General features: G+C 37.3%; 1 protein-coding gene across 2 annotated transcripts in view; it reads right to left on the bottom strand.

The window, feature by feature from the left end:
• cpne5a (copine Va) overlaps positions 1-23,217 on the bottom strand; it is a 178,691-nt gene that overhangs the window by 43,722 nt on the left and 111,752 nt on the right. For both annotated transcript variants that reach the window (XM_049485537.1, XM_049485538.1), the window contains 4 exons: positions 20,092-20,196; positions 12,697-12,738; positions 9,612-9,687; positions 3,400-3,453 (listed from right to left, as the gene is read on the bottom strand). In XM_049485537.1, the coding sequence (XP_049341494.1) occupies positions 3,400-3,453; positions 9,612-9,687; positions 12,697-12,738; positions 20,092-20,196 (277 nt within the window). The remainder of the gene's footprint in view (positions 1-3,399; positions 3,454-9,611; positions 9,688-12,696; positions 12,739-20,091; positions 20,197-23,217) is intronic.

The following is a 23,217-nucleotide window of genomic DNA, read 5'->3' as shown; positions in this document are numbered from 1 at the left end:
CACAGACACACTCAGAGACTCACAATTACAACCCAGCTCAATACAGAGCCCCTCATAATATCATCACCATCACCATCATCACCATCACCATCATCACCATCATCACCATCACCATCATCACCATCATCACCATCACCATCATCAGCCACAATAACACACATTAAACACTTTCATATAACCAGCTCCTGCACTTCAGCAACACTGAAGAAAACGACTCTGTTATATAATGTAGAAACAATTATATTTTCAGCTTTCTAAAATACATACATACTGTATAATAGTGTGTCTCAAAAAATGTAAGTATCATTGAAAAGTTACTTTATCTCAGTAATTCAGTTCAAAATGTGAAACTCATATATTATATAGATGTATTAAACACAGAGTGATCTATTTTAAGCGTTTATTTCTTTTATAGTTGATGATTATGGCTTACAGCCAATGAAAAGTAATAAAAAAGACCAGTTGGTACTTTTGGCAGTGTGGGCAGTGTGCGAAGTCCTGCTGGAAAATGAAATCCACATCTCCATAAAAGTTGTCAGCAGAGGGAAGCATGAAGTGCTGTAAGACTTTGTGGTTAAACAAAACTGCACTGACTTCAGACTTGATAATAAAACACAGTGGATCAACACCAGCAGAGGACATGTCTCTCCAAACCATCACTGATTATCAGTAAATTTTACATTTCATTTGTAAATCAAGGGAGCAGAGTCTGGAGGAAGAGTGGAGAGACACACAGTCCAAACTGCTTGAGGTCTAGTGTGAAGTTTCCACCAATCAGTGATGGTTTGGAGAGACATGTCTGTCATCTGCTGGTGTTGATCCACTGTGTTTTATTATCAAGTCTAAAGTCAGTGCAGTTTTTCCCGCAAAATCTTACAGCACTTCATGCTTCCCTCTGCTGACAACTTTTATGAAGATGCAGATTTCATTTTCCAGCAGGACTTGGCACACTGCCAACAATGCCAAAAGTACCAACTGGTCCTTTTAGTAATATTTACATTTTCTGAGACACACATTTTTGGCTTTCCATTGGCTGTAAGCCACAATCATCAACAATAAAAGAAACAAACGCTTAAAACAGTAACTTTTCAATGATATTCACATTTTTTTTTGAGACGCACTAGCAGTCCAATATGTCAGACATACACTAGTAAACTCTAATGCACATGTGTCAAACACAAGGCCCGCGGGCCAAATGTGGCCCGCCACGTCTTTTTATGTGGCCCGCGAGAGCTTGTAAGATCTTAGTGTCTATAATAAATAAGTCAGAAGCGTTCTTTGACCAAAAAATACATTTCCCACAATGCTTGTCGATTGTATTACCCGCAAAGTTACGGCTTACTGCCACTACACGGCAGTGTAGTCATTGATGTGGAAACCCTGCCGGAGGGAAGGCGTAACTTCGCGGGTGGAATTGAGTCATATAAATGTTTATCCCATAATGTCCAGAAAAAGAGAAGTTGATGCAGACGGACGGCTGTGCTTCAAGGCGAAAGACCGGTATGCCTTTTGTGTTACGAAGAGTGTTACTGACCAAAATAAACGCTTTTTAGGAGAGATATAAGTTCTGTGTAAACATTTATAAGACAATAGCTGACAAAATCTGTTTTAATGACGTTAATAAACATCACTGTGACAGCGCTAGTCACAGTTTCACCGCAGCAAAGTACGAGGACGTGAATCACTTATCTAACCAGCCTTTACTGATTTCTGCCCTCAATAACCTCCAATAGCCTTTAATAGTCTTCAGTAGCCTTCAACAGTCTAACCTTGCAGCCGTGGTGTCCACTAAACTCCGTAGTTATAAACATCCTGAGGTTAGCAGCGCGATAACTGACCTGTTTATAATGTAATCCCAGCAGTGACTCATGCTCTAAACGGCTGCTGTTAGCTGATTGGGCTGAAAGATGAACTGTAGAGAGCTGTATTATTCGGTTACAAAAATCTTTATTTCATACACAGAAGAACTTAAAAATTGTAAAAACGCTCCAGACTGGCTGAGCTGAGCCCTGTAGCCCGTGGCTGGGCTGTAGCTCTGACTCAGTAAAGACTGCGGACTTGTGGTGCTGCTGCTGCAGCTCCCACTAGTGGTTGGATGAGGAACTGCTAAATCTGAGGAAATGCTATGTTCTTAACAGCTCACAATTTTTGATTTTATATTTATTAAGCCTTATTTCAGTTAATAATTTCAAAGTTAATATAACTTGATGTCATTTCTATTCACTTGAATAGTTTGGTTCTTGATTGATGGAGTTTTTGGATTTCATGACATGACAAATTAAAAGGATTTATGTTAATAGAGCAACAAACAAACATTTTTTCCATGCAACTGTAATATTTGATTGAATAAATAATATATTGAGAGTTATTTAACATTAAGGAGTAATTACATTCATTTACATATATTACATTTGGTTACATTTTATTACATTTATAAGTTACATCTGGCCCTCGGAGGACAGCCAATATGCCAATGTGGCCCTCGGCCAAAATGAGTTTGACACCCCTGCTCTAATGCTTTCCACTGTATTTAAATACATGTCTTGTTAGACCTATCACGATATTATCATTAATGAATTATTGTACAATATTCTGACAGAAACTCAACAACCTTTGCTGAACTCAATATTGCACCTTTTACTTATCAAGAATGGCCCATTAACATGAATGAGCGAGTATACCAGCCTTATTTAAAAACAAGGTTTGTTCTGTACAATAAGGGTCATAATTATCAGTACTTATGACAGTAATAAACATTGTTAAATGGTTAGGTAATAGATAAACTAACTACTAATTTATACTAGTTGATATTATTAAACATTATTAAATTGTAAGGCTTAAGAAAGTTATATAATAATGAATTAAGACATTCGTTATTAGTTAATAATTAGTAATAATTAGTAATAATTAGTAATAATTAGTTGAGACATTCTGCCATTAGTGCTACTGATGAACGTACTGTTATTGTAAAGCGTTACTATTCTATTAAGATCTTTAGATTTTTTTATTTACTTAGGATATTTAATCATTTTTTATAGCCCATAAAACCTTCATGATTTTTACAATTTCATTGCTATTTAAAAATGATATGTAATATATCATCCAAAAAAAAATGTTTATTGTGATATGCCTGTGCACTGTAGGCTTTAACTGGAACACATACAATCAGTCCCTCATTCTCACAGGAATATTCAAGTTCATAATTAAGAAAGTTGGGTGTAGCTCTTAAGCTACAAACCTGCTGGAAGCTGCTCTATATCTTCAGCTCTCTGAGTGTAATATTGATATGCTAGATCTGCTGCAGGGTCCCCTGGCTGCTGCTGCTTCATTTGTCAGTTTAGGCAATGCAACTATAAAGCAGAATAAATCAGAATAAAGCAGTATGTAGGTCACACTCACAGTTCCCGAGTTGATGTATCTCCTTTTCTTTAGCTTCTTTTTGGCATTCACCACCTAAAGAAATATATCAGAATTATATAATACATACACGTTTTAGACAAAAACAAAAGAACAGCAATACTGTCATCTATCTATCTATCTATCTATCTATCTATCTATCTATCTATCTATCTATCTATCTATCTATCTATCTATCTATCTATCTATCTATCTATCAGGCCATCCATTTATCCCTCCATTTATCTATTGATGCACCCACCCATCCATCTATTTATCTATCAGCCCATCCGTCCACCCTTGCCTATTATCCATTCATCCATCTATCTGTGTATCACCGGTCTATCTATCTATCTATCTATCTATCTATCTATCTATCTATCTATCTATCTATCTATCTATCTGCCCATCCATTTACTCATGCCCATCCATCTACCCCTCTATCCATCCATCTATCTATCAATGAATCATCCATCTATCCCTCCATCTACCTATTGATGCACCCACCCACCCATCAATCTATTCATCTATCTATTCATCCTTCTGAGGACAATCCATCCATCTGCATCTATCTACTTATTTTTTTATTTATTTATCAGCTCATACATCCACCCTTGCCCATCCATCTGCCCATCCATCATCTATCCATCCATGTATGCACCCATCCATCTATCCATCTATATATCTGTGTATCACCTGTGCCTTTATCTATCCATCCATTCATCAATAAATCATCTATCTATCCCTCCATCTATCTATTGATGCCCCCACCCATCCATCTATTTATTCATTTAACCATCCATCTGTATCTTTCTGTCTACTGATCTTTTTATATATCAGCCTATCCATCCACACATGCCAATCCATCCATCCATCCATCCATCCATCTATCAATGAACCGTCCATTTATCCCTCCATCTATCTATTGATGCACCCAACCACCCATCAATCTATTCATCTATCTATTCATCCTTCTGAGTATAATCCATCCATCTGCATCTATCAACTTATTTATTTTTTATTTATCAGCTCATACATCTACCCATGCCCATCCATCTGCCCATCTATCATCTATCTATCCATTTATGCATCCATCCATCTATCCATCCATCTATCTATTGATGCACCCACCCATCCATCTATTTATTAATCTATCCATCCATCTGTATCTTTCTGTCTACTTATCTTTTTATCTATCAGCCAATTCATTCACACATGCCAATCCATCTACACATCCATCCATCTATCTATCTATCCATCCATCCATCCATCCATCTATCCATCCATCCATCCATCCATCCATTCATCCATCCACCCATCCATCCATCCATCCATCCATCCTTCCATCCATCCATCCATCCTTCCATCCATCCACTTTTTTAAGAAACTGGTCCAGAGCTTTATGTTTTGTGCTAAATGCAGGATTTTCACATTAAATGCTAATCATATCTCCTTTAATATGGATCTCGAATGTGTAGAAATGAACTGGCAAATTCTATGTAGCTCATGAAAGATTCACTAAATCACAGCTAGGCTGTTAATTATGGCTGTGTGTTAATTAATTACATAATTCTCCTCGGAGATCACGTACTGTATCTATCTATCTGTCTACACTCTTTTAATGAAGGTGCTAAATTAAACATTTCTGTGAATCAGATGTGTGTGAAGAACCGTTTAAAGACAAAAAAAAAACATCACATAATGGAAAAGTCCTATTGCAAGAAGCCCCCAGGACCGGGGTCATTTGCATAAGTGTATTTTTAAGAGCGTGGGGTAAGTAGTAGTTGGGCACTGAAATGGGTCCAGACTCTGGTCCTGTGGTAGAACAGGCCTGTGTGAGAGGCTTGCCTGACTGGTCCTGATGCTGTTCTGAGCTGGAGGAGGTCTCTCCTTCTGTCTGGATCCTGCTGAGACTGTCACGCTCAATTACACCAATGCTCACATCCTTCATCACCCCATAGAGATAATGGCAGGGTACACCCACTCACACGCTCTCCCACACCTAGCCTTCTTTCTCTCACTCGCTCAAAATACAGGCTAAATCCTACAGGTTAATCTACACTTACATTATAATCTCTGAGCACTGCGTGCAGTCAAATATTTATTCCTGTATAAGATAGACATTTAGATGCCTATTTTATTTCAGCGATACTCATAACTCATAAATGATATACAGCTCTGAAAAAATTAAAAGATCACTTCAGTTTCTGAATCTTACATTTATGTTTAAGTGAAATGAACATTGTTTTTTTATTCTATAAACTACAAACAACATTTCTCCCAAATTTCACATAAAAAATATTGTCTTTAAGAGCATTTATTTGCAGAAAATGACAAACTGTTGAAATAAAAAAGATGCAAATGCATGGCTTTCAGACCCCAAATGATGCAAATAATTTTTTTTTAAGTAATTTAAATTTAGGAGTTTAGAAATCTATATTTGGCAGCTTTACATGTTTGGCATGTTCTCCTCCACCAGTCTTACACACTGCTTTTGGATAACTTTATGCCTTTACTCCTGGTGCAAAAATACAAGCAGTTCAGCTTTGTTTGATGGTTTGTGATCATCCATCTTCCTCTTGATTATATTCCAGAGGTTTTCAACTTATCATTTTTAAGTGGTCTGATCATTCAATATTCATGGTTTAGGCACAACACAGTGCAAGCAACACATTCCTCAATGTATAAAAATAGGCATATTAAAATAGCTTGTAGTGCAACAGGATATAAAGCAAGTAAAGTAGGCCACACTACACCGGCAGTTACCATATTTAGCCAAATGTTAACAATGAGAACAATGGAGCTCATTCATCAACCTTTCATAATCCCATTCTTTTTAAAAACCCACTAACAGTTTTCAAACAGGTTCAGACACTCGCTAGTGTTTTCTTATGTGAGATTAGTTTCATTCACAAGGAAAATGTTGTCATTCACCATTAAAAGAACAAAGCTGTGAACATTTCTGCACTTTAAACACTCTTATATAAGTGATTTATTATTTGGGCCACATTAGGCTATTATTTAAAGGAGAAGCATGCATTTTCTGCATCATTGTCTCAGACGAAACCAAATGGGTTTTAATATAATATATACACTCAATCCACCCAAATCCTGCCGAGGTTGGCTGTTAGCATTGTGGCCAACCCACCTAAACCCTGCCGAGGCTGGCTGCTAGTATTGTGGCTAACCCACTCCAACCTTGCAGAGGCTGGCTGTTAGCATCGTGGCTAACCCACCCCAACCTTGCTGAGGCTGGCTATTAGCATTGTGGGTAACCCACCCCAAACCAGCCAATACTGGTTGTTAGCATTGTGGCTAGCCCACCCCATCCCAGCCAATACTGGCTGTTAGCACTGTAGCTAGCCCACCCCAATCCTGCTGAGGCTGGCTGTTAGCATTGTGGCTAACCCACCCCAACCATGCCGAGGCTGGTTGTTAGCATTGTGGGTAACCCACCCCAACCCTGCTGAGGCTGGCTGTTAGCATTGCTAGGGTTAGGTTTTAGGGTGAATTCATGGTTGAGGTTAAGCTTAGGGTTAGTCTTAGGGTTAGGTGCTATAGATATTCAAACACGTTCAACAAAGCGTTTAGTTGCATTTAAAAGACATTCAGTTGAAGGCTATTTAACTTCAAATTAAGTGTTACTGTTCTTAATGTTGACAGTAATAAACATAGTCTTTTCAATCATTTTTTAAAATAATTTTATTTCTAACTTGCATCCATTTTTGTCCCAATTTAGCTAGTACAACAGCTTTTCAGCTGTATTTCCCCTATCACAGGTGATGCCACAACACAAGATGCCACAACACTTTCCTCTTTATGAAATGCTGCTGATGCAGTATTGTAGCATCACCGCGCACTCGGTTCTGATACATCAGCTCACAGACGCCTTTTGGGGATCGACATCACCCTTTGGAGTGATGAGGGGAAAGGGGAAAGGCCAATTGTGCTCTCTTAAGTCTCTGACGGCTGATGGCATGCTGCATAACTAGGATTGGAACCAGCAATCTCCCGATCATAGTGGCAGCGCTTTAGACCGCTGGACTACGTGGCGTCCCTAGTTATAGTAATGTCTCAACTTATTATTATTTGATATTAGTTATTAAACATTAAGAGTTAATAATTAGCTGAGACATTCTGTATTAAGTAATGTTAATTAATGCAACGTTATTGTAAAGTGTTACTGAAAAGTTATGTTGTTACATTAATAATTAGCTTTAGAATAGTTTTAGTATTGAGATATGATATACTTCTTCTTCTATTAGCTTAAATTAATTTAATTCCATAGTCACTGCTTTTACATGGATTTCTTTGCAAATCCTGACTTTGTGAAGGTTAAAAAATTCAAATTTAACACTCATACACACACACACACACACACACACACACACACACACACACACACACACACACACACACACACATACATCTTCACCTCTGTCCCTCCAGCCATTTAGACATGCCACTCTCCAAGGCTCTCCTTAACTACTTAATCCCCATCGACACTCAGTCTAATGAGAGAGTCAAATAAGGCCGGCAGTGCAAGAGCAGGTAATATCACACAGTAACCGGAGCCTCGGCACAGCGGGGTGAATGAAACCTGCTTTAATTACCCACAATCGCTGGCAGAACATTACTCAATAATGCTGTCAGATCATTCAGCCAAGCTCCTCCAGGCTGATCTGCATTTCTAAACTCTCCCAGCACCTCCGGGATAATACATCCCAGCCTCTCCAGTAGATTTAGCTCATATAATAACTTAACAGGATCAATGAGTGCATTGGTTGTTCGAACTTAAATGATTTAAGTCTATTTAACATAAAATTTTATAAAATTTCTAAACAATACTCAACTATTTTGAGTTAGCTGAACATTTGTGGGCACATATTATACATTCAAACAGAGATCTTTGAGTTGAACCAACTTAAAGTTGGCTGAACTTAATATTTTTAGTCGAGGTAATTGCAAAATGTATGCCAGATTTGCCAACTAAAAATGGGTTGTAATTAGTTGCTTAAACATTTTTAGTTGGAATTACAAACTCAGAAGTGTTTGTTGTACATGTCAACAGAAAAAACAATACTAAACTAAACATTAAAAAAAAAAAAAATAGAAAAAAAATGGCTCAACTTAACTCAAGTCAAGTCGTAAATATATAATATTTTAAGTTTATTCAACTTAACTGAGGGTTGTTCACACAACAATAGTTTAATTAGCTCAACAGTTTTTTTTCAAGTATTGTGGGCTTAAATAATTTAGTTTATTTAATACATATATAGGTATATAAGGTAGCTTTGGGCAACAGACAACACATAGATGGTAAGTAAGCTAGAGGCCACACCCAATATGCAAATATATGGTGCCAGGAGCCTATGGGAATGCTGTATGAACCCTACACACTAAGAAAAGTAAGTACAGATTTGTACTTAAAAGAGTATAAAGCTTGTCGCTGGGGCTGTACCTTATATTGAGGTACAAAAAAGTATCTTTCAGTGAAAGTCCTTTTTTGTACCCGTGGTTTTTGTGCCAGTAAAGATTATAAAGATTATAAACATTATCATCAACTAAATATGGCTCAAAAACTTGATAATCTAAAATTGTCTGGCTTTCAAATAAAAAATGTGCAATTTAAATATATACTGTTTATTAGTGCAGTGGTACAGAATACTGAATGTACCCTTTGGCTGCAGGTTAAATGGTACAAATTTGTACTTATTGCTGTTAGAAATGACTTTGTACTTCAGAGGGAACAAATCTGACCCTGTAAAAAAACACCAATACTGTACCTTTGAGGGTACAATTATGAAGAGTGTACCTTTGAGTACAAAAAAGTACTCATACCGTACCTCTGTTTTTTAGAGTGTACCGTGGGCATTGACACATGTAGTAACTAAAACAAGTGTAGTAACTAAAAGTTTTTCATTGACTCAACAAGTTTTCAGTTTTTAAGTTTTTAGGTTGAAGTTTTCTGAACTCATTTTATTGAGTTCTACTGACCGGTAAGTTCACTCAAGTTGAAAATATTATTTCTCCTGTCTAAAACACAAAATCACTTTTTAGAGTGCATTACAGTTTTACAGATGTTTTTTAGTTTGTATGACAGCAGCTGTGGAGCTAACATGCTACCAAATGTTGATAGCGATAACAATGATAGCTGAGCAGCGATTACAGAAAAGGCTGCCATCATTACAGAAATCCAAAGTATTGTCACTCACCTCAAATACACTGAACTGGCTCTGGGTTCGGGTTAGCTCCTTATAGCTAGTGGTGAATTCTCCAATGAAGTCGTGACTGAAACCAGAGGAGAGAGAAAGAAGAACATTTTAGCATTTCATAAAGAGTAGAAAGTACCTAATTCAATTTCATTCCATTTGTGGCACTTAGCTGAGTTTATCTGCTCTTACCCAATGTGAATTATTTTTGAATCATGTTATACATCTGGGGAAAATTTAATAGTGGAAGTCCACTGACTCTTACTGGTGTAATAGGTGTAAAAATGGCTGACTGGGAAGCTGAGGCTTCGTCTGCCACAGTCAAGATTCACCAAATGTACCCAAGCATATGAATATATTTCATGTATTTCATGTATTCCAAACAAAAACAGGATCAAATATGCTATCAAATGCTGATAACAAATGGTACCAAAGCTCTTGACCACCATAGAGTATGTTTTTGTTTGAGTTTGATGGTTTACTAAGCTGGTTTCCCAACATGATCAAACTGACTAAGCGAGATGACCAATATGACCAACCTTGACCATGTTGGTTGACCACCATGACATGGTTTCATGTCATGGTGGTCAACCAGATTGGTCATTGTGGTCAATCTTGGTTGACCATCATAAGCAGCAAGTCCTTGCAGCTCAGCCAGCATGACCAACAAGACCAAAATGAAATGTAACATATACTGTGCTGGTCAAGAGCTGGTTAACCAGAAAGCTCACAATCTGATATAATCACAATATATTGCCCAGGATACTGATATCACAATACAGTATTCTGCGATACTCGATATATCACAAGACAATTCTCTACGATACTTTACGACATCTGTGTTACTGAAGAGGATAAAATACTCCCAAATAAGCAAATACCAGGAATTATGGAATTATTGGTGTCAGTTTTACAGAATTTAAACGACCAATATTCTTCACCACAAGTTTAACCTATTCATTTGTTTAGCATCACCATGTGAAGTAACTTTAGTAAGTCAAATTGGAGACACATTTTTGGGAGTTTCGATTGCCTATGTTTCAATAAAAATAAAAATACGCAAAGGAAAGCAATACTGATGTTTTGTCCCACCCCTAGTATAGTATGTTTTTTACATGTATGACCAGCTTTTTAACTCCTTTAACCATCAAAGTCCAGTCTACACCTTCTAAACACCTGAAACCAGCTACTACCAATGGCTGGTCTTGGGCAGGGATTAGAAAAAAACCTGGTAGTGGTTCTTTACACCGTGTCAAATTTATAATTCGTAATGAATGGACCAATAGAAATAGAAAAATAGAAAAAAACTATGTGACTTTCTTTAACCCTCTATGGTATGAATTACATTTATTGGAAGGAAAAATATAATTTTTGGTTAAAGTGTTGGAGTAGGTATATCAAAACTAACCAACTAAAAACACTGTTTAGTATGTTTACAACAAAATTGTAGTAATATAAACAGCCAAATATACTTCTTTACCAATTTTTACACATATATAGGTTAACTAACTAATCTTCTTATTTATGACCCCCTTGTATGTCTCATTGTAATGAGCGTAGATATACCTTGCAACAATAAATAAAAAAATAAATACATACATTAAAAAATAAGGTATTAAGGGCTCTTAGGGCTCTGACGGCTGATGGCAAGCTGCATGACTGGGATTCAAACCAGCGATTTCCCGATCATAGTGGCAGCGCTTTAGACCGCTGGACTACTTGGCGTCCCTAGTAATAGTAATGTCTCAACCAATAATTAATTGACATTAGTTATTAAACATTAAGAAATAAAAATTAACTGAGACATACTATAAGTTTTAAACATGTTTGTTTCTTCTCTTGTAAAGTTCCCATTTGTAAGGTGTTTTTTCATGTAACAGAGATAATAATATATATATGAAGAGTTTGGTTCCAAAACACTATAAATCCATTTTTATCAATTTGAGTAAAAAGGGTTTTCTTTAGCGAGAAAGTGGTAGGCTGAAAACCACCGTTTTCTGTTTCAAACTATCAAATACCATACTAAGGTTAAAATAACACAAAAAATTCAAATCAAGATTTTAATATTTAAAGATTTATTTTTAAAAATAATTCGTTTTTTCGCAAAACGCAATAAATCCATGCCATGTTTTTTTTTTTCAGAATGTCTTATATATCCTTTGGCATCAATAGAATTTTTTTTTTACTGAAAATGTGCAAAATACAATAATAAATAACAATAAATTGTACATCTGAATATAATAGTTTGACCATTGGGCCTAAAAACACAAATTTCATAACATTTCTTTTTGAAAAAGTGCAAAATTTCATTAACGAACAAGACATTAACACTATAAAATCCCCCAAATCACGTTACATTAATGTGCTGTAGTGTAATGTAGTGTAGTGTGGTGTAGTATAGTGTGTATAGTGTGTGTGTGTGTGTGTGTGTGTGTGAACTGCAGATGACAGCCAGCATTTCCCCTCCTCCTGAATGCCTCATTTTCTTTACCTTTTCACGTACATGAGACTCTTTTGATGGCTTTCTCTTTTTTTTCAATAACTGCTTCACGAACAGGCTCCTCTATACCATCAAAACCGCTCATTTTCGCGGACTTTGAGAGTGAAAAACGAAAGAGAAAGTAGGCGACACGAAATGCCGGCCAGCTCAACAGGGCGCGTGCTATGATGTTTACATTCTATAGCTCGTGGAATGCTACACTGTGATTGGATGAGGGGAGATGTGGCGTTCTGCGGGAAATCAAGACTGGCGTTTGTTGCATTTTGGAAAGAAAGAGAGAAAGCAGGGCAGTATTACACGGCGGATGTGGCGTTTTGATGACAATTGAATATTGGCTTTTCAAGAGTGCTCACATAACATTCTGATTCTGGCTCCAACTCATTTTTTTTTTTAAACGGCGTTTATCGCGTTTTGGAATCAAACTCTTCATATATTCATCATAATTAAGTCGTTGTCATGTCTCTAATAGCAATTGGAGAAATTGGTTGATAAGTTCATTGATTAATAACTGTTAATCATTTTGTCTTGTCTTATTAAGTTATCAACACTGGTCATCATTTCCTATAGTGCTTAATAACAGAAACCTACCTTCCATCTCTGTCCCAGTCGTAAATCTCCACCTTAATTGACCTGTAGGACACACAAACACAGGTTTGAAGGTTGTTAACAGCAGTGTGTTTATCACTATAACCACCATTCCTTAATACCAAGCTTAAAGAAAACCCTGTCCTACAATAATATATATAGAAAGATAAATTACCAAGCCATTAAAAATCATCTCAGGCTTTTTCACCACCTTAACTGACCTGTAAGACACATTAATACATAACAGTGGTTTCCCGACAGATAGCGAGAGTAAACAAGAAAGCGGTGAGTGTGATTTACTGCTCCCTCTCTAACCTTGAAAAGAGAGTCGTTCTACCGTGACGTTCAGAACGAGAGAGCTGTGATTAAAAGCAGATTTTATACGCAGCGCTTTAAAGCTGAGGCTGCAGCTGTGGTGAGCTGCATTTCCTGACGATTGTCTAGTGTTTCTAAAAGCTGACAGTTTTTTTTTTAAGCTATCAAACTATTAGTAATAACTATGTAATTAATAGGGGTGTCACGATTCTCTAAATCCTCGATTCAATTTTATTTCCGATTTTAGGGTCACGATTCGATTCGATTCTCGATTTTCTTTTTTCTTTAACAAAGATATATTATTAACGTTATCTGAGGGAAAGATGCTCCTGAAGGTACCAAGGATGGCAACAAACATGGGCCGACACGAGCGACTCGTCATGCTCTAGTGTGAATGCAGGGTAAGCATAAGCTGTACTATGTAACTATGTAATCCAACAATAATGTTAATCCATCATCAGTAGTTATTACACTTTTATTACATTGCTGTTAATATGTAACTACACAGCTTTTGCAAACTAGCTATTGTTAATAATGTTAATACATCATTAGTAGTTATTACACTGTTACTACATTGCTGTTAATATGTAACTACACAGCTATTACAAACTAGGTATTGTTAATAATGTTAATACATCAGTAGTTATTAGATAGATAGATAGATAGATAGATAGATAGATAGATAGATAGATAGATAGATAGATAGATAGATAGATAGATAGATAGATAGATAGATAGATAGATAGATACTTTATTGATCCCCGAGGGGAAAATCTTGAATTTACATTGTATTACATTGCTGTTAATATGTAACTACACAGCCATTACAAACACTTATAAAATAATTGTAATAAATAAACATTGAAGCAATGTAGATATTATAAAATCTGTTTATCACATACATCTCTGCTACCTTGGCTACAGTCTTGACTTTAAGTCACAGCTGTTTCCACACTCTTGCTGTACATCTCCTCTCGCCCAGGAGCCAGGCTATTTACATATCATTAACCCAAAAACACACCTGGGGAATTAAAATCACGCAGCAGGTGGGAGGTGGCAGCCCCCCTGAGGAGCGGAAGATCAATTCGTGTCATTGAACTTTTATTTTAAAGTCTTAAATCATGTTTCAGTGAACTGAACATCCGATTCAGTGGTTCGGTATATAGAGTTCTGGTTCTAAACTGCATTTATCTCTGATAAAAATGAAGAAATAAATAAAAAAAACCAGCCAATAGGTTTCCTGGACAGTGGTGGGTCATTGATACTATGGCTATGGGTTCGATACCCAGCTCTGCTAAGCTACTAAGCTACTAAGTCATTGGGTCCTTGGGGATAGTTCCATGGGTGCTGTAGAAAGACTGACCCTACATTCTGACCCAGGTCTTTTTTTTTTTTAGATGTAATTTGCAGTTTTATTTATTCTGATTGGTTCTTTGTTGGGCTCTTGAGCAAGACCCTTAACCATTAACCCTCTCTGCTCCTCAAATGCCGGAGCAATGGCCGTCTAATTCTTGGGTTATGTGTCATTTGACCCTTTAAGAGGTTAGCAGGTAAAAAAAATAATATAAAAAAATGTAATATAATAATATAATATAAAGTAAGATACTACCCAATAACCAGTTTTAAAATTCTCGTTTTTACGGAGAAGGAAAAGTGTCAGATTGCCAAAAATATATATATTTTAAAACAATAGAAAACCCTAAAACAATATTTGTACTACAAACTATATCAAGTTTGAAACATTTAGCCTACCTCTGTGACAAATATTGTTTTTGTGCAAAAAACATTTGGCTAAAACCTAAAGTCCAAAATTTTTTGGCTAAAAGCTAAAGTTCAAAAACCTTTGGCTAAAACCTAAAGTCCAAAAACTTTTGACTAAAAGCTAAAGTCCAAAACCTTTGGCTAAAACCTAAAGTCCAAAAACTTTTGACTAAAAGCTAAAGTCCAAAACCTTTGGCTAAAACCTAAAGTCAAAAAACCTTTGGCTAAAACCTAAAGTCCAAAACCTTTTGACTAAAACCTAAAGTACAAAAACTTTTGACTAAAACCTAAAGTCCAAAACTTTTGAAAAAATGCTAAAATCCAAAAACCTTTAGCTAAAAGCTTAAGTCCAAAAACCTTTGTCTAAAACCTAAAGTCCAAAATCTTTGGCTAAAACCTAAAGTCCAAAAACTTTTGACTAAAAGCTAAAGTCCAAAAACCTTTGGCTAAAACCTAAAGTCCAAAAACTTTTGACTAAACGCTAAAGTCCAAAACCTTTGGCTAAAACCTAAAGTCCAAAACCTTTGGCTATAACCTAAAGTCCAAAAACCTTTGGCTAAAACCTAAAGTCCAAAAACTTTTGACTAAAAGTTAAAGTCCAAAACCTTTGGCTAAAAGCTAAAGTCCAAAAACCTTTGGCTAAAACCTAAAGTCCAAAAACCTTTGACTAAAAGCTAAAGTACAAAAACTTTTGACTAAACGCTAAAGTCCAAAACCTTTGGCTAAAACCTAAAGTCCAAAATTTTGGGTTAAAAGCTAAAGTCCAAAAACCTTTGGCTAAAAGCTAAAGTCCAAAATTGTCTGGTTAAAAGCTTAAGTCCAAAAATCTTTGGCTAAAACCTAAAGTTCAAAAACTTTTGACTAAAAGCTAAAGTCCAAAATCTTTGGCTAAAAGCTTAACTTCAAAATTGTTTGGTCAAAATCTAAAGTCCAAAAGTCTTGGCTAAAACCTAAAGTTCAAAAACTTTTGACTAAATGCTAAAGTCCAAAAATGTTGACTAAAAGCTAAAGTCCAACACCTTTGGCTAAAAGCTAAAGTCCAAAAACCTTTGGCTAAAACCTAAAGTCCAAAAACATTTGACTAAAAGCTGAAGTCCAAAAACCTTTGGCTCAAACCTAAAGCCTACAAAAACGTTTGGTTAAAAGCTAAAGTCCAAAATTGTTTGGCTAAAAGCTAAAGTCCACAAACTTTTGGTCAAAAGCCAAAGTCCAAAAACGTTTCCAACCAACCAGATACACTCAAGCAACCTCAACAGCCAATCGTCTAAGAACAGAACAGAACCGGCTATTTAGTGGTCAGACAGAGTCCAGCAGTCCTGCTAATCCAGTCCTGTTTACAAACCTCAGCTAAACAGCTACAGCTTTACTGCTGCTGCTGCTTCTAGGTTAAACTCAGCCTGTCCATCAAAAGCCTGCTGATGGTTAGAAATTGATTTAGTGGAAAGTGATGCTACACAGCCTCCACAGGATTTGACAGCGTCAGAGCAGTTCGGAAGCGGTGAGAAGTTGCCAGTCGGAATTGGGGAAATTGTGGGAGGCTTGTTTACTCTTTCTGGAGCAGCTCAGCAAAGCAAAGATTAGCAGGAACATCAGACGCTTCCCCAGAACTTGAGGAAAACACACGAGGCCAAAGTAAGTCCCTGAGTTTGAACAAACTGAGAAAAACTTTCCGTCTGGCAGCTTCACCACTGCATGTGACACAGCACGGCTCACTGAACGTGAGATCCTGCACACGTCTGATCATAGCCTGAAGCCTGGATATCTAGCCTGGGTGTGAGATTCTGAGGTCAAACTATTTCAAAGTTTTATTTAACCAACAGTTTTCAAACATTACAACCAGTCGATTGTAAGCCTTAATCCTAGAATATCATTGAAAAGTTCATTTATTTCAGTAATAAATCAGTATCTCAGAAAATTAGAACATTATATAAGACCAATTGGTACTTTTGGCAGTGTGGGCAGTGTGCCAAGTCCTGCTGGAAAATGAAATCTGCATCTCCATAAAAGTTGTCAGTAGCAGAGGGAATCATGAAGTTCTGTAAGATTTTGTGGGAAAGCAAAACTGCACTGACTTCAGACTTGATAATAAAACACAGTGGATCAACACCAGCAGATGGCATGTCTCTCCAAACCATCACTGATTGGTGGAAACTTCACACTAGACCTCGAGCAGTTTGGAATGTGTGTCTCTCTACTCTTCCCCAGACTCTGGTTCCTTAATTTACAAATGAAATGTAAAATTTACTGATGATCAGTGATGGTTTGGAGAGACATGTCATCTGCTGGTGTTGATCCACTGTGTTTTATTATCAAGTCTAAAGTCAGTGCAGTTTTGTTTTCCCACAAAATCTTACAGCACTTCATGCTTCCCTCTGCTGCTGACAACTTTTATGGAGATGCAGATTTCATTTTCCAGCAGGACTTGGCACACTGCCCATACTGCCAAAAGTACTAATTGGTCTTAGGTAATATTATAACTTTTTGGTTTTCATTAGCAGTAAGCCATAATCATCCTAATCATTAATAATAAAAGAAATCAAAACCTAAAATAGATCACTGTGTTTGTCATGCATGTATTTTGAACTGAGTTACTAAAATAAAGTAATTTCAATGATTTATTTATTTATTTTGATGCACTAGTACATAAAAGCTTCAAAGTTGAGTATACTTCGATATCCATACGCCACGTATGTTACACACTCTTGTTATATAATTTTTTATCACTTCCTTTTAGAACAAATTTGCTTAGTACGTCAATGTTTTGTGCGCTGTCCTGCCAAACGCACACTATTTCTATTGTTAGTGTGTAGTATGCAATTGGGATGCAGCCATATTCATAACTATTTGCTAATAGTAATACCTAATTACCATCAAGCAATACTAATTACCATCAATAACCATTATAATTACTTTCACTATTCTTTAAAAAAAACTTTTTCTTGTGATTATTATACACCTGAACATAACAACAGGTTAATGTGGCGATATAGTAACAATGTAACAATCATTTATAAGCAGTTTTGACCAGAGGAAGATGGGCATTCCCAGTCTTGGGCTTTAATTTTTCACTTTGTTTGATTCTTTACTTGATTTCTGTGAAGCTGCCTTGTGATAAAATTCGTTGTAAAAAAATCGCCATACAAGTAAGTAAGTAAGTCTAAGCATTCCCCCTAAACCCATGGTGCATCCACTGTACCCAATGTATTAGATTGGATTTATTGTTTGTGAGCTTGTTAATGATATTTTCTCTATGTTCTTGTTCCATCACTCCTTAACCTTTGGGTTCTCCAACCGTTCCGCCCAATAGTGTCATAGCTGTAGGTGGGAGGCGGTTCCCTTAAGAGCTTTTAAAAGATGACTGCATTAGCTTTGATTGACACATCAGGAGGGTGTCATTTTATCCCGTGTGTCAAAGCTGATGTGTCTGTCTCTGTCTCCCAGCAAGACTCTCTGACACAGCGGTTGACCCTGTCAATCAGTCTAATTCCTGATGTGTGCGCTACACTCTCTTGGATTTCATGGCTGCAGGGTTTCCGTCTGAGCGGCGGCTAGCTTCCTTAAGCTATTGATTTGTGTGCGCTGTCCTGCTCCTGGAGAACTCTGAAGTCCAGAGCAGTTGAATCTAGTTATTTTCTTTCTTATCTAAGGCTCGGGGCTTATAATTGTCTGGTTTATATCTGGGCACAGTTGGTTGAGGAAGACCTTGAAATAAACCTATGGACAAAAATAGTGACAAAAACAAATAGTTGCTGCCAGAAGATGCAAGTGATGAATTGCAAGGAAGGTAAAGGTTACCAGGAACAATAAATTATTATTAATTATTAATATCCAGCAGGATTTGGAACACTGCCCACACTGCCAAAAGTACCAATTATATAATATATGAGTTTCACACTTTGAACTGGATTACTGAAATTAAGTGTCTTTTAAATGTTATTCTGAGTGACTAGTAATTGGGACACACCCAATTACTACATATAAAGGGTAGGCAATTCATTTTTGGGGTAGATAGCGGTAACCACAGTGGGCAGCTGCTCTGAAGTGGGTAGCAGGAGAACTGGATGGTCTAACTTGCATCATCAGATATCTGTCACAGCTTTCTAATACAACCATCCTTCAATAAAATATAGACACTGCAGTTCTGTTTACAGTGTGTCAGTATGAACATGCGTGATGCCAGGAGAGTAGTAGACTTACACACACACACACACACACACACACACACACACACAAACTCCCACGCACAATGGAAATCAGAGTTCGAGGGGGCAGCCAGGATAGGATTAGGTGGCAGGTGGCTCGGCTGCTGGAACTCTGACTGAATATGACAAGACTCAGACTACACACAGCTGCCCAAAAGTCTGCTAGACTCACCTGGGCCACCAGCACCCAGCAGTGTGTGAATACACACACACATATATACAGGGGTTGGACAAAGAAACTGAAACACCTCTCATTTTAGTGTGGGATGTTTCATGGCTAAATCGGAGCAGCCTTTTGGCCAATCTTCATTAATTCCACATTATTGCTCCAGTAAGAGCAGAGTGTGAAGGTTCAATTAGCAGGGTAAGAGCACAGTTCTGCTCAAAATATTTCAATGCACACAACATTATGGGTGACATACCAGAGTTCAAAAGAGGACAAATTGTTGGTGCACGTCTTCCTGGCGCATCTGTGACCAAGACAGCAAGTCTTTGTGATGCATCAAGAGCCACGGTATCCAGGGTAATGTCAGCATACCACCAAGAAGGACCAACCACATCCAACAGGATTAACTGTGGACGCTGTAAGAGGAAGCTGTCTGAAAGGGATGTTCAGGTGATAACCTGGATTGTATCCAATAAACATAAAAGCACGGCTGCCCAAATCACGGCAGAATTTAATGTGCACCTCAACTCTCCTGTTTCCACCAGAACTGTCCAACCCCTGTATATACAGACACACACACACACCCTTGCATACTCAGTTTATTTTACTGTTGGAAATTTTCCTCACAGAATCGCTGCTATTCAGCCTCCTCAGCCCCCCAGTCTCTCTGCCATAATCCAGTGCAGTTCATGCAGTCAATCAGAGGCTTATCAGCAGCGTGATTGCTATCTGTGACAATCAATGAAAAGAGGCTCCAGCTCCTCTCAGCAGTTAGCCTCCATAATAACTCTCTCCTTTTCACTCACGGACACAATAACACTCACACATCATTACAGCCTGGATCCGCTGGACGCTTCAGGATGATTGCGCTACAGAAATTGGACATGCCCAGCCATTAGGGGAGGGCAAATATTCACCATCACGTGGAATGCCATCACGTGTGCTCACGCGTACCTGTCGTAGTCGCCGTTGCAGAGCGCTCTCACAGGGATGCTGAAGGGTTTCCACACAGGGTTCAGCGTGTTCTTCACCACCTCCGTCTTGTGGCAGATAGTGAACCTGAATACAGAAAAGGAACTTTTATAACTCAGGTCAGAATGATCTTCAGGTACATATCAATTTCTATACTGTATACCAGGCACTGCTCTAGAATCAGAGAGATTGCTCATCATTTAAAGAGTTTATTTAAAAAAAAGAGCATGTTTAATGGACAGCACTTATCTGTTATTGCAAAATAACTTATTATTTATTTAATTACTGAAGTATGAGATCTTCACTGGGAATGTATCAATTAGGTTATTGTGCCCCCCAAGCCAATCCAATGTAATTCAATCTATTCCAATCCAATCCAATCTATTCCAATCCAATCCAATCTATTCCAATCCAATCCTATCCCAATCCAATCTATTTCAATCCAATCCAATCTATTCTAATCCAATCCAATATATTCCAATATGATCCAATATATTCCAAGCCTATCCCAACCCAATCTATTCAATCCAATCTATTCCAATCCAATTTAATCTATTGCAATCCAATCCAATCCAATCCAATCCAATACAATACAATCAAATCTATTCCAATCAAATCCAATCCAATCTATTCCAATCCAATCCAATCCGAGTCTCTTATTGCTGAGTGTATAAATAATACAGCCACACAGTTTAGATTAGGGTTATTTCCATGTATTACAGAAAAAATTAAGCTTTTAACAATTACAGGCCTCTTGCTGTATACTCAGCTTTGAAGCTTTTATCTACTAGTGCATCTCAAAAAATGTGAATATCATTGAAAAGTTACTTTATTTCAGTAATTCACTTCTATTTATTTTTTTTATTTATTTTTATTGTTGATGATTTTTGGCTGACAGCCTTTCTCAGAAAGTTAGAAAAGTATATAAGACCGATTGTTACTTGTGGCAGTGTGCTGGAAGTCCTGCTGGAAAATGAAATACACATCTCCATAAATTATTATGTTAGTTATTAACTGTAAGATTTTCCAGGAAAGATCAACACCAGCAGATGACAGACATGACTCTCCAAACCATCACTAAACATCATTAAATTTCATTTGGAAATCAGAGAAGCAGAGTCTGGAGGAAGAATGGAGAAACACACAGTCCAACCTGCTCAAGGTCTAGTGTGAAGTTTCCACCAATCAGTGATGGTTTGGAGAGACATGTCATCTGCTGGTGTTGATCCACTGTGTTTAATTATCAAGACTAAAATCAGTGCAGTTTTGTTTTCCCACAAAATCTTACAGCACTTCATGCTTCTCTCCGCTGACCAACACCTCAATCCACTGGATCAGGGATCGGGATATCCCTATTTTTTGGATGTGAAGTGAGATGTTTATCAGGGAATGGGAGATAATATAAATCTCCTACATTGATTCTAGAGAGGTAAAATCTCACAGACCTTGGATCCAACCTAAATCCACCCTGTTACTTGAGTAGCTAAATAAAACCTAGTAATTTTTATCAAACTGGAGTTCAAAAAAGGATTAAAAGACAGATTAAAGAAAAAGAAATGGGACTCCTGTCAACCGTGTTAGATCTAGTAGACCACCATCCCCATCAGATAAGCGGCACTTAAAGCTTTAATCTTTGAGAAAGGGGAGATAAGTCAAGCTTCAATCTTGCTTCAAATCTTTAAAAAAATCCAGAGATATTTTTGCCCATCTTTCAACTGTGAAAATGATTTCTTATGTCCTATTCGAAGATGGTTTTGCTGGTTTATAAGCATGATCAACCTAAACAAATGCAAAGAAATAAAAAAAAAACACTTTTACATTACATTTCACTGCACTTGATCTCTTCATTAAAAAACAATAAACAAGAATTTACATTTTCAAAATCAGACGTTGAATTTGTTTTAAAATTGCACTTATATTGCAATCAGCTCAAGTGCATTGTATTCCACTGTGTGGCGCTGCGAATGTAAGCAAAAGCAAATCACAATGCACACGATTGCATTTCGTCTAGGAGCAGTGCGGAATTTGTGCCAAAATAAATAGTATCACTGTCCAATCAGAACACACTCTAAAATTACTACTCTAATTACTCTAAAATTGATCTGGTGTGTATGGTATGTATGTAAGTTTGTGTATGTGTGTGTGTGTGTGTGTGTGTGTGTGTAAGTGTGTGTGTGTGTGTGTGTGTACATATATGCATGACTGTGCCCAGGTATTGATTGGCACATTGATCCGTCCTGGGTAAAAGCTGTAGTGCCCGATGCAGTCCTCCAGGTGGACGGTTGTTTCTGGTTAAGAGTATGCTGTGCTCTATTGGGTGCCGTTTCTCACCACTGTGTAAATGAGTGCTGAGTATAAATGGTTGTGTGTAATACATGTACATTTTAAAGCATCCTTGAGTTTCTAGAAAGGCACTATATATACAGGGGTTGGACAATTGAACTACTAACTGAAACACCTGGTTTTAGGCCACTATAATTTATTGTGGTGATGGACAGTTCTGGTGGAAACAGGAGGGTTGAGGTGCACATTGAATTCTGCCGTGATTTGATCAGCCGTGATTTTATGTTTTTTGGATACAATCCGGGTTAGCACCCAGACATCCCTTTCAGACAGCTTCCTCTTACAGCGTCCACAGTTAATCCTGTTGGATGTGGTGCGTCCTTCTTGGTGGTATGCTGACATTACCTTGGATACCGATCGTGGCTCTTGATGCATCACAAAGACTTGCTGTCTTGGTCACAGATGCTCCAGCAAGACTTGCACCAACAATTTGTCCTCTTTTGAACTCTGGTATGTCACCCATAATGTTGTTTCCATTGCAATATTTTGAGCAGAACTGTGTTCTTACCCTGATAATTGAACCTTCACACTCTGCTCTTACTGGTGCAATAATGTGCAATTAATGAAGATTGGCCACCAGGCTGCTCCAATTTAGCCATGAAACCTCCCACACTAAAATGACAGGTGTTTCAGTTTTAGTTTCATTGTCCAACCCCTGTATGTTGGACTTCATTCATTCATTCATTCATTCATTCATTTGCAGCATACTTTGGGACTACATAGCACAGCAGTAAACAGAAGGTCTCTGGAGGATTTTTTTTTTAC

Source organism: Astyanax mexicanus, chromosome 12 (genome assembly GCF_023375975.1).
Source record: "Astyanax mexicanus isolate ESR-SI-001 chromosome 12, AstMex3_surface, whole genome shotgun sequence".
In the NCBI taxonomy this organism is placed as follows: Eukaryota; Metazoa; Chordata; class Actinopteri; order Characiformes; family Acestrorhamphidae; genus Astyanax; species Astyanax mexicanus.
The sequence above is the reverse complement of the archived record's forward strand: the minus strand, read 5'-3'. Positions and strand labels throughout refer to the sequence as shown.